A 12,672-nucleotide genomic window follows, 5' to 3' on the forward strand; every position below is an offset into this window, starting at 1 on the left:
ATATATATATATATACTTGGCTGCCCCGTTACACACCATGGTCTACATTTGATGTCATGGTGTCCCCCTCACTGCTCTATCAGCTCACAAGGGATCATTGCGCTCATTTTATCAAACTGACCTACACTTCCTCCCCAGCCCTCCTTCCTATGTCTAACAGTTCAGGAACTGGTTAAATGGACCTACCTTGTTATTTTTAAACATACATGTTGCATAGGGGAAAAACAATCATACCTTCCTATTTCATTATAGGAGAGGAAAGGTAAATCATAAACACAAGGAATAAAATACACTGCTTCCCTGGGGGAGGAGATTTCACTGTGGAATGACACAGGGACGAGGCACGAGGCTCCTGTGCGTTCTTTCCCACATTCATTCATCGACTTTTTACTCACCTTTAGTAAAATGGTGCGTTGTTTCTCATCCATGGGGTCAGGAGTGGTTTTAAAGATATTAACTGAATTTTAGCCTACAGTAAAGGAGATTCAGAAGTTAGAGCTGTTTTATAGACTCAAAGCTTCTATCATCTTCCGGAAAGGTTTTCTGCTGTAAGGTTCCCCAGTGAGGGGACTCAGAACCATGGGAAAGCATACCAACTCACCTCCCTGTTGTGTAGATTCTGAGATGCTTCTCAATGCTTGGATGCTTCCCACAGTGCTGGGATAAAAGAGTATCATTCAAAGAGGAGACCAGTTTCATGCACAGCGAGTGGTTTTTCAACCTCTCCCTGAAAACCACCTTCTGCCTATGGCTAATGAGCCAAAAAAAAGTGTGGAGAAGATCCACATCCCTTCTCAGTCTCCACACATCAGCCTCTTGACCTCTGTGCTCAACCCACAAGACCTAGGGGTGGAACCCAGGTATGTTTGCCCTAAAGAGGTGCTTGGACCTTCAGAGGTTCCCAGCAGCCCCCGAGGATCCATGCAAGGAGGTAGAACCAGTGGTTTCTGTAACAGATCTGGCCCCGTATCTTCTCCTTTGTTGTTTTTTTCTGAGCACTGGAGGACAGAGAGGAGGATTCACTCCATAACTTAGACTAACAGCTGCCTCACCAGTTTGAACTATTAGTATACTTTTAACTGGAAGTCATCAGCAAATTGACATTGAGTGTTACTTTGAAAAAAAAATGCTCTTTCAAAATAAACCTGTTTATAGGAAATGCTATTGGAGGATGAGTATCATTTAGCCACTTCGCAATTCTATTTTTAGAATCATGGTTTATTAAAAATAGAATGTCTTGTTCTAATCTATGTTGCTTATACGAAATTCATAGAAAACCAATTTTGCTGTAAAGGAAAGAGGCAAGAGATGCTTCAGTAATCGTCTTCCAGAGCTCATGGAAGCCCGAGCACTATTGTGTAGGCTGAGCCATCAGTGGCTGGTAGACATTAAGTGCACGTCAACAATGCGTGAGGTTGATCTGTGGTTCCTCCGTGGCTATGAAGCTACAGCAGTGGTGTTGACCACGGCTTTTGCAGTTCAGTTGTAGTCTCTGTGTGTCCTTCTACTTCTTTGTCAATCAAGTGATACTGTAAAATGAATTCTGGACTTTGCTTCAGGACAGCCCAGAAAGAACGTATGCATCAGGAAAGATGCATTACTTAATGGCCTTCCCTGATAGCAGGGGTAAAAACAGGGTTCACATGAACTCTGGCCCAATAGTAGCAAAATTGCTATGCAGAGGGAATTTTTGTCTTGAGGGGTCACTCTAGAATTGCGCCATCCAAAACAGTAGCCACTGGCCACAGCCGACTCTCGAGGGCTTGAAACGTGGCCAGACTGAATTGAGAAGTGCTATCATTATAGAATGCACGTAGGACTTGGAAGGCTTAGCAAGAAAGAAAGGAGAGAAGGAGCGAAGGAAGGAAGAAAGGGAGGAAGGAAGGAAGTGTCATTGATTTTTATATTGATTCCATGTTGAAATAAAAATGTTTGAGATATACTGAGTGAAATAAAACATAGTATTAAAATTAGTTTCACCCATTGCTCTTTACTTTTTTAATGTGGCTCCTAGAAAATTTTAAATTTTAAATTTATAGATGCCCCACATCATATTTCTATTGGGTAGTGCTGTTCCGGAATGAGAAAGACCACCCACATAGTTGGAATGAAACTTGTCAGGACCCAGTAAAGAAATTGACTAGTGATAGGATAACGATAGGAACTCTCTTGCAACCTGGTTTTGGTGGCTGGTCACAGCTGGGCGCTCCAGAGGCGAGCTGCATGGGTTGAAATTGGGCCAATCACTAAATCTCTGTTTCTTCATAGTAAAGTGAAGGGAAGAAGGATGGACCATTTGTTTCCAGAGGGTTGACGGGACGTGTACCTGTAAAGCTTTCGGTGTCAGGTCTGTTAGAGGATGCACTGATAAAAGGAGATTCTATTATCACAGTTGTCTTAGTTGTGACATATCTTAGTTGTGTCTTAGTTGGCTCAGCCTGCTCTCACAAAATCCCCTCAATGGGGTGGCATCAGCAATGGAAATTTATTTCTCACCGTTCTGGGGCTGGATGTCCAAGGTTAGGGTGCCCCGCAGGGCCACACTGTGGTGAGAGCCGTCTTCCTGGCCTGCAGATGGCTGACTTCTCACTGTGTGCCCCCAGGAAGGGGAGAGAGAGGAGAGAGAAAGCTCTCAGCCCTCTTCTGGTAAGAGCACTAATCCCATCATGAGAACCCCGCCTTTGTGACTTCATCTAAACCTAATTACCACCCAAAGTCCACACCTAATACCATCACATTTGCAGGTTAGGGTTTCACCATATGAATAGGGGTGGAGGAGGGGGACATAAACATTCAGTCCATAACAATAGTTTGAAAAGCCAGATCAGAAATAGCTCTGATGTCAGTTTGCATTTGGCAATGTTGTTTAAGGAAACTTTTGGGACAGTGCAGGTTCTTGGGTGCTCCTGTGTGCTGGACACAATGTTTGCTGGATATGGAGCAGGTGCTCTTGCCTTTTCTGAGAACGGGTTGAGAACTTGCTGGAGAGGTGGGATCTCAGGTCCCACCTAAACTTGTTGAATCATAATCTGCACTTAACCAGATCTCCAGAGGTTTCCAAAACACATTCGGTTTATGCCGATACTACTAGAGATTCAAGAAGGAGGAAGCAACCTCATCAGCAAGATGTTCAAAATCTAGTGGTTATGTGTTGGCATGGGGGTGAGGGTGAAGCAGAAGACAGTAAGACAATTATACATTTGACATTAAGGGAGCCCAATCAAAGATATCTTTGCTCCCCAGTGATCCAGAACCAACTATGGGACAGACAAAGGAGTCAGGAAGTCAGGGATTAAGATACCAGCTTTATCACCAAGGATTTTGGGAGCCCATAGCTCAGAACGTGGCTTCTTGCCACAGAACCACAGAAATAGAGACTTCGTCATTAGCACACAGGCAGTGCTTCCCCCAAAACAAAAAGGGGAGGGGAAAAGCATGCTCAGAGTACTAATTTTCTATTGCTGCCACACTACCAAATTACCACAAATTTAGCAGTTTACACCACACCCACTTATTAGCTCATAGCTCTGTGGGTCAGAAGTCCAGCTGGGCCCCAGGGAGTTCCCAGCTCAGACACAAGGCCACAAACCAAGGTGTTGGCCAGGCTGAGCTCTTATCTGGAGGCTTGGCGGGGGGGGGGGGGGGGGGGGGGGGGGGGGGGTGCACTTCCAGGCTTCACAGATTATTGGCAGAATGCAGTTCCTTAGGACTACAAGAGGAGGTCCTGTTTCCATGCCGGTTGTAGCCAGGGGTCACACATGGTGATTGCTCTCCATGCTTGCACGTGGCCCCGTCCCTCATCCAGTCAACAATGCATGCACATCAGATCTTTCTCTACCGCATTTCTGCCCCAGTCTGAGGAAACTCCACTTTTAAAGGTCTCATGTGATGAGATGAGGCCCCCAGATACTTGTCCTTTGGGTTGACTCCAAGTCAACTATCAGTGACATCAATCCCATCAGAAAAATTCCTTCTGCCGTGTAACATAGCCAGGGCATGACACACCATCCTATTCACAGTCTTACAGATTAAGGTGGGAAATCTTGGGGATCTATTTTAGGATTCTGCCTACTATGCCTGGCTTCCATTCCCAAAGCTACTAACCAAGCACTTTAGTCTTTTATGGTGGAGGATAAATGGGATTGTGGTAAGAGGCCAAGAAGTTTACACCATAGAATCTCACTCCACACAGAAACCAGGAATGTCATTCCACATAGAAACCTGAAATCAGGGGCGCCTGGGTGGCTCAGTGTGTTATACGCCTCTGCCTTCGGCTCAGGTCATGATGTCAGGGTCCTGGGATCCAGCCCCGCACTGGGCTCTCTGCTCAGCGGTGAGCCTGCTTCCTCCTCTCTCCCTCTCTGCCTGCCTTTCTGCCTACTTGGGATCTCTGTGTCAAATAAATAAATAAAATCTTTTTTTTAAAAAAAAAAAAAAAGAAAAGAAACCTGAAATCAATGCTTCCCTCTTACCCAACCCACTCCTCAATGTATTCAAATAGCTAAAACACAAAGTAAAATACAGTTCAGTGGTCATTCAGAGGACATGGAGAACATGAAGAAACATATATTTGGTTCTTGAGAGAAAATTTCGTCTGAGGCGCAGACATCACCTTCAAGATGGTGATGGAAGGTAGCCCTTAATCCTGTAGGACTGTACAGAAGAGCTGGCTCTGAAGTTGGGGTGCATTCTGTGACAGAGTTTGCAGAGCAGAGGTGTGGCAGATCAATCTGGATGTACTATATGAAATTAATAGAGGCTCCCTTGTGGGAGACCTTTGCAGACCTTTGCAGGGAAACCTGTGAAGAACCTGAACCAGAAGGATGAACAGAAAAGGAAGATAAATTATAGCAAAGTAACCAAAAAGAGGACTCAGCAGCAGATTGGATGAGCTCAAAGATAAATCCATGGATCCAACTTGGAAGCCAGGAGGAGGAGGATGCTATGAGCAAAGCAAGAAGAGCTAGTTGGGGTGGGACCTGAGGAGTCTGACCTTCGGTAAAATGCACACAGCAAATGTTAATTCTCTCACGTGTCTTCCATCTTCAACACACACACACACACACACACACACACACACACACACATCTCAACTTTGGGCTTTCCCTCTCTTGGCCATTCTACCTTTCTCCTCCCTCCTCCACAAAGCCCCTACCTCCCCCTCCCTACATCCATTCGCTGCCCCTCGTCCTCTGCTCCACTGAAGTCTTCTAGCAAAGGTCACCATGCCTCCCCTAGAGACAAATCCAATGTAATTGTTTCAGTCGTCATCTCCATGGCCCCTCCTTGGCCTTGGCCTTTGAGACATGCCTTTCCTCTCAAAATTCCCATGTTCTTTTGTTTTAAAGACTCTTTTCTTTCGGGGTGGGGGAGGGGTGGGCGGGAAGGTTCAGTGGGTTAAATCTCTGCTTTCTGCTCAGGTCATGATCCCAGAGCGCTGGGATCCAGCAGGGCATCAGGCTCCCCCCTGCTCAGCAGGGGGCCTGCTTCCCCCTCCCACTCTGCCCGCTTCTCTGCCTACTTGTGATCTCTCTCTCTTTCTCTGTCAAATAAATAAATAAAGACTCTATTCTCTCCTCTTTCTCCTCCTAGCTTAGTCTCCTTGGTGGTTCTTTTTCTAATCAACTCCTTAGATGTTGATGGTCTTGGACTCTGTCCATGCTCTCTTCTCCCCAGACACAGTCTCTATATGTACAATGTGAAGCCACTGTAGATCTGTGAGGACCTCTGTCCTCAATTCCTGGCTATTTTTCCCACCAGCACCCACAGCTCCATTCTGTTCATCCAAAGCCGATTCTCATGTCTACCCCCACACCCCACCTCTTCTGGTCTTCTCTACTGCTGGTCACGGCACCCGGGCCCGAAGAGGGGAACACTCTATTCTCCCACGACCGCCCCCTCTTCCATCTCCATTGTTCCCACCCGAACAGATGTTGACAGTTCCTTGTGGGACAGCCACAGTAGCTCCCTCCCCTTCATCTCTGACCCCTCCCACTCACCCCTCCACCTCGGACAGATTTACTTCCCTCTAACATGTATTAGTCCTGCTGTTCTCCAGATTTCAAGGCTTTCATAGAAGCCATTGCCCTCACACTGAAGTGCAAATTTCTTCAGCTTCCTGTGACCTGTGTCTTGGTGAGCACACCGATCCCAGGCTCACACTCCGACTAACTATACTAACACTATCATGTGGTTCTATTTCACAAATTCACATCTTTTCCTGCTGACCCTTCCACCAGGAGCACCTTCTCCCCTACTACCCCCCCCCCCCCCGCCACCTCCGCAAACCCTTCCTCCAGCCTACCTGGCCTCCAGGAGTCACATTAAGTATCACCTCTACTGTGAAGGGAGGCCTTCCCAAGCACACCAGGTGGTATGATCTTTTCTTTTTCCTGTACACCTCCCACCATCTTCCTGGAGCCCTAACAGTCCACGGACACTCGGTAACACAATCACACTCCATTCTTCTCCTCTGTCCTTTGTTACCGACTAGCCTAGTGCTCTGCCTGGCACATAGAAAGCTTTAGAGAACTGCTGCCGGAAGGCGATCAGGTGCTTCATATCTAGGAAAGTCCCAAAGATGTCATTTTGAAGGAGTAGAGGCAGGAAAGGACTAGGAAATTATTTAATATTTATTAAGAATTTAAAAGCTAGGGATGCCTGGGGGGCTCAGTGGGTTAAGCCTTTGCCTTCGGCTCAGGTCATGATCCCAGCGTCCTGGGATCGAGCCCCGCATTGGGTTCTCTGCTAAGCTGGGAGCCTGCTTCCCTCTCTCTCTCTGCCTGCCTCTCTGCCTACTTGTGATCTCTGTCAAATAAAAAAAAAAAAAAAATCTTTTAAAAAAAGAATTTAAAAGCTAAATGGACCTTGACTTGCTCCTCAAACTCTGTGGATGGCCAGAAATAACTTCAGACTGTGACTCTTAGACATTTGAGATTTGCAGTGTAAAGAAATTCAGGGATAGTGTCTAATGGAGATGATGAAACAGGGGAGGATCAAACTGACACACGAGATTAGAGCTTAATTTGTCAGAGCTCTACCGAGGATACCCATAAAAATACATAGCTGTGGTCAGAAAGAAACACAGCTCATCATGCATTCAGACCCGTGCCTGGACATCCGTGTGCGTGCACAGGCACACATGAGCAGATTACAGTGACGTTGTCAAGTCTCCTAAACCCTCTGAGTGCGAGGTTCCTCACCGGTAAAACGGAGATGGTGATGGTGTTGTGGTAAGGAATCATGGTGTTGTTGCAGCGAGTTCTATAAAAGCATTTTGGCCATTACCTGGCACTTAGTAGCATTCAGTGAGAGGAAGGGAGAAAGAAAGAAAGGCATGAATCCATGGGAGAGAGCTGGAGGAGGGCAGGGGAGCCAAATTGAGGTCTTGCAGCCATAAACACCCAAGACATCTCCTCTCCTACAGTTCAGGTTGTAGCATCTTTAACAACTCTTTGGGCAAATGACCGCCAACCTCCACAGGTGCCACCTCACCTGCAGACCTCCCCTGCCCCTCCCCAGCTTCATGGTGTGCCCTCATGTGGCCTCAAGCCTACAGACATGGGACAAAGTAGGGCCACTTCCAACAGACAACACACACCCCTTTTAAACTTTGCTCACTTCGCCCTTGTTTTTAGGTTAAAAAAAATGTGGGTTTTTCTCGCAGAACCAGTGAAATATTAGGTGTGTAAACAAAACATTTGCTTTTCTACTTTGCTCCTTCTGTGTCTCAGCCTCTGACATGGAAAGGCTTCTTAGGGTCCCATGAAAGACTTTCCAGGGTGGTTTCTAGAGATTTTCTACTGGGTCTCTTTAATATGAATTTGGCTGCCTGGTTGGTATTACTGTTGTGGACTCTTCCCCATGCTCATTAAAAGTGAACTTACTAACTTCAGGGTACATTTGATATTTCTTACCTTATCATTCATAATTAGTGCAAATGATTTTCCTCTGCTCTATTTTTTAAAATCTGTATGGAGTTATTTTATGTATATGCAAACCACAATCTTGGTGTTTTGTTTTGTTTTGTTTTAAGGATGCTCCTTGGAGACAGTACCTATTTAATTGCTTGAATCTTTCATCATAGGGCAGTCTTGCAGAACCCCTTATTATTTTAGTTGCTCTTTTTGCTTTGGCAAAAAAATATAAGACTGAGGAGCTGTAAATCTTGTTCTCCTGCCTATTTAAACAGCGTCTGGAAATCTGAAATAATTACCTCCTTTCTTTGTTTGAAAAAAAAATTTAAGATATATTAATATTGTGGAGTAAAGTTGAAAGCTTTAGGTCTGCAATTTTTGAAATGCTCAAATCCTAAGGCTTTGAAAATGGTGTATCTTCCATGTGAATCATTCAGTGCTGAGCTCTGTCATATAGGAGGCTAACCCAGTAATTTCAAGATCAGAACAATGCATGTAGATATGGAAAGGAAAGAGAAGTAGCTTCAGATGACGTTGCTTAATGGGTTTACCTATAACTGTATATGCAGCAGCATATAGTAAGGGATTCATATATGACCATTAGCATATGATGGTTATTTTCAGTAATAACTGATATCATTATTTCAAGAATGTTATTGTTATTTCAAGAATGAGAGGTTTCAGTATAAATAATCTGCCTCCTTAGCATAGGGAAGGAGAGTAAGCAAGCAAGGAGGAAATATTTCTAAACTGTCTTATTGGAAGTAAGTTATGATAATGTTTACCTATCGGGTTTTTTTCTTTCAAAAGATGCATTCAAAATTATTTATCCTCATGGCTTTAAAAAACTTGTTACTTCTTGCAGTTCAGTTGTGCTATAATACCAATTTTCAAGGGTTTTGGCATTAAGTTAGGGTTTGGTTTTAATTTCACCTTGAATTCTGATTCACTTTTACATTCTCCAAATGGATTTCTGATATTCATATCACATTAGCATCAAATACAAAGCTTTAAAAAGGTGATTGTATGAAAGATAAAGATTCAGCATTAGGTAGCAGTGGAAAATATTTGTTAAAGTCCCCTGTAACCATGTGCAAATGTAACAGTTCATTTGTTATTTGCTGGTTACTGTTTTAAGCTATTCCTGTGCCAAAGTTGACAATATACTATAAAAATCTCCAGTGCTAAAAAGTGCGAGGGGCAATCGGCCAACAACAAAAAATTAAAATTAAAATTAAAAATAAATGACAGAAATTTAGTTTTCATACTTGCATGTATTACTATTAGAATAAAATTCATCAACTATCAATAAATTTGGTGTTTGCCGTCAGTATATTTACACAATTATTTTTATTTTCCTACTTTCTGTTCTTTCAGAATGTGTACACGGAATGAATCCATCTAGAGATGTTCACGGTATGTTGGATTCCAAATTATATTTTAAATAAAATATGCACATTCATACGTGCATATGGATTATTTTTATCTTTGTAAATCTATAAGTAACTTATGACATAAATTAGCCAAATAATTGAGGCTCTTTTTTTTTTTTTTTTTTTTTTGCTGATTCAAAAATACTTAAAAGCTGTTCTTCGTATTGTAAATATCAAACCATATAAAACATTCCAATGAAACTTTAAATGATACCCTCAGTACTGCAGAGTAGTTTACCACAGGTGTATTCTGCTGTTATTAAATGACTCTACATGACTCTCTGGAAAAAAAAAATAGAGCTTGGCTTCTATCTGTTATTACCTAGTTTATTACCTTTGTTACTGCAGTGGCAATGCAAAACTTTTATGAGGGTAAAATGTTTATTAAGCATACTAAATTTGAAAGAAAATTAATTTTAAAAATTTCTCAGTTTGCTACTTGGGAGCTGCAGGATTATGGTGAACAGTTCACACTTGAAGCACCACATCCTATGAAAACATTCATATGGAGGAAGGATATGGTGACAGAACGAAAAAATCTTCTCCCCCAAGTAATTAGATTCCAAAAGTAAAATAATCTCAAAGCCACATCAGAGGGTGGGGGGGAGAAGGGTGTTTAAATTCTAATGTTGAAAACTGGACCCTGTGTACAGCAGGTTATTTGCACAGAGTTAACACCTTACTCCCTTCACAAAAATATTCTCCATCCTTGTGACATTGTATCAACCGCACCAGTTTGGTCCAGAAACACTAGCCAAATACATTCTCTGGTTTTTATTTCATTGAAATGGTCCACTGAGATAGAAATAATTTTCTTCTAGAAATATGGCATTTTTAGAAATGTAATCTTAGAAATATGTTACTCACAGAGGAGAATTTTGATTTAAGAGAATGGTTGAGATTCTAATCTTATTTTTAGGCATATTTTATTTTTGAGAGGGTTTTAAAACGGCAAAAGTGTAAAATATTTAGGTATTTTCTGAGACCACTTTGTTTTATATTTACCTTAAGTTGAAGAAAAACGTCAAGGAACTGTTATTTTTCCCAATGAAATTGATATTTTTCTTCCAACTAACCAAATAGTACTTTAAAATTTCCCTGTGAAAACTTACATTTCATTCCTGTTATGAGCACTATTGGAGTTTCCCCCACGCAGCAAATTTGGAAAAATCCATCTTATAGCATCCGCCCAACACATCGCTTCGTTGTTGCTTTTTTTTTTTTTTTTTTTTGGTATTATGACAAGAGTAAATTTTAGTATTATTCCAGGAGTGAATGTGGTAATGTTTCCTTTCCTTTCTTGGAGAGGCAAAGGAAGGGAAATTCTATATTGCCGCTAAAATGGACTCTTCTGGTGAGAAGGAACTTTTCATTTCGTATGCGATGATGAACTTTGTAAGGTCTGTAAAAAGTCTTTCAGACTAAGAGACTCCAGATACGCCTTAGCTGAGCCTCACGCTGCCCGCTTTCCATTCATTTCAGTCCCTCGACAAGGAAGATTGCTGCATTTTGTTTGTTTCTTGTTTTTAAGTGTGCACCGCACGGCGCAGTTAGAGCCAGCGCAGGTCCCAGGAACCTTAAATGCGCGGCGGCCGGATTTAGAATAAATCAGCAAAAGATTTTCCTGCTCTTATCATCCTTGTCGACGTTCAAACTCGACATTTATTGGTTGATACTCGGCTGAGCAGCGCCCACAGTGCTGCCCTTGAAGGGCTAAACTTGATGCATCTATCCCCGTACCTCTTTTAGGGGCAGGAACTTGACCCCGCCAGGGAGACCGCCGCAGAGAGTCCGACCCGCAGCCCCTCGCAGGGTTTAGGGTTTCAAACCGCCCAAGCCCCAGAGGACCCTTTTTCTCTGACCTTTCCGCAGGGCGAATTACCCCAGTCCGCTATATCCCCCAAATCAGAGCCCGTTTTCGCTTCTGCCAAATTTTTGTGCACCCTCTAGGTCTGCGGAGGTCCCGGGGGATGCACTGTGGAGGCGGTCCCCAGGAGCGCTCGGTGCGCTCTTATAGCGATGTATCTGAGCCGCGGTAAAGGGGTTTAAGTTGCCCCAACTCGTCCCTAGGGCCGGCAGCGTCCGAGCCCGGTCGGGGGCCGGCAGACAAGGAGACTTGGCCACTGCGCAATAGTTGGAATCGCTGCGCCAAGGTGGAGAAGGGACTTTTGTGGGTCTTTACTCCTGAAATTCGGCTTCTTCAAAATCATTTTTAAGGAAAAAATAAAAAGCAGTTTTCGGAGACCCCAGACCCATGAAAACAAACAAAATGCAGCAAGTTGCTGGTTGTTCTCAGGAGTGTCCCGGGTGTCCGGGAGAGGAGGGAGGGGACGGCCCACCTGGGGAGAAGCTCGGGAGGGCAGGAGGGAGCCGAGGCCTCGGGCTGGGGGACGGTGCCGCGGACGCCAGGAGCACCGACGGTGGCGAGCTGGCCGACCGCGCAGTGCGTGCATAGAGGTTTCGGGAAAAGACTCTGATGCGGGCGGGTCAGGACAGCGCAGAACCCGGCGGAAGGGTTCCTGCGCCACCAGCTCCGCCGCCCGGGATAGTAGGGGCGGGAAGCAGCCGATTCCAGTCGTTTCTCCCCAAACTGGTGTTGCTGCTAGAGCGACCCACAGGCCAGGGGGAGGGCGGCAGAGTCCCGCGCCATCGGGGGCGTTCCCGGGCGCCCGGGGCGGCAGCGAGGACGGCTGCTGCCCCCTGGCGTCCGCCCCGAGCCCGCGGCCCTCAGGGCCTCCTACGGGACCGGCGCCAGCCTCCCGGCGGCTCCGCGCAGCCCTTGCGGCCTCTCTAGTCCTGGGGCAAGGGAAGCAGCCTGGGCGCCCGGGAAGGGCCTACCCGGCAGGCCCGCCCTGACCGACGCATCCGTTAGGCCCCAGCCGCAGAGCCCAAGAAGAATTCGGCGCGACGGCGGCCCCAACACCCTAGCCGCGCGTTCGCAGTGGGGAAGGAGGCGGCGGGCGGGAGGGGCCCCCGCGGGGGGGGGGGCGGCGCGGGAGGGGATCCCCCACACCCTCGGGAGTTGAAGTGGATGTCTCCGTGTTGAGGGTGGGTGAGAGCCCGCCCTCCCCCGGGTGAAGAGGACCCCACGGCGGTGGTGGGGGCGGAGTGGGTCCCCGGGGAGCTAGGGAGCCCCTCGGCAGGCGGGGGTGGGGGGGGGACGGGCCTCGCGCGCAGGGGTGGGGCTCTTCTAAGCTCCGCGAAAATGCCCCCGGCGCCGCGGGGACCGACGCTGGGGAAGTTCCCGCCCGCGCGCAAAGCCAGGGTGGGTTCAGCACCCCCGGCCGCTCGGGCGCGCGGGGGCGGGGACAGGAGCCAGAGCC

General features: G+C 46.0%; 1 protein-coding gene across 9 annotated transcripts in view; it reads left to right on the forward strand.

The window, feature by feature from the left end:
* Positions 1-12,672, forward strand: part of RUNX1 (RUNX family transcription factor 1) — a 264,881-nt gene that overhangs the window by 158,725 nt on the left and 93,484 nt on the right. For 7 of the 9 annotated variants that reach the window (XM_004757540.3, XM_004757539.3, XM_004757544.3 and 4 more), the window contains one exon: positions 9,294-9,332. The exons of the other annotated variants lie outside the window; for them this stretch is intronic. In XM_004757540.3, coding sequence (XP_004757597.2) covers positions 9,294-9,332 — 39 coding nt within the window. The remainder of the gene's footprint in view (positions 1-9,293; positions 9,333-12,672) is intronic. 9 annotated transcript variants of the gene reach the window in all.

The sequence above is a fragment of the Mustela putorius genome, unplaced genomic scaffold (assembly GCF_011764305.1).
Source record: "Mustela putorius furo isolate JIRA1106 unplaced genomic scaffold, ASM1176430v1.1 tig00000765_pilon_pilon_pilon, whole genome shotgun sequence".
Lineage (NCBI taxonomy): Eukaryota > Metazoa > Chordata > Mammalia > Carnivora > Mustelidae > Mustela > Mustela putorius.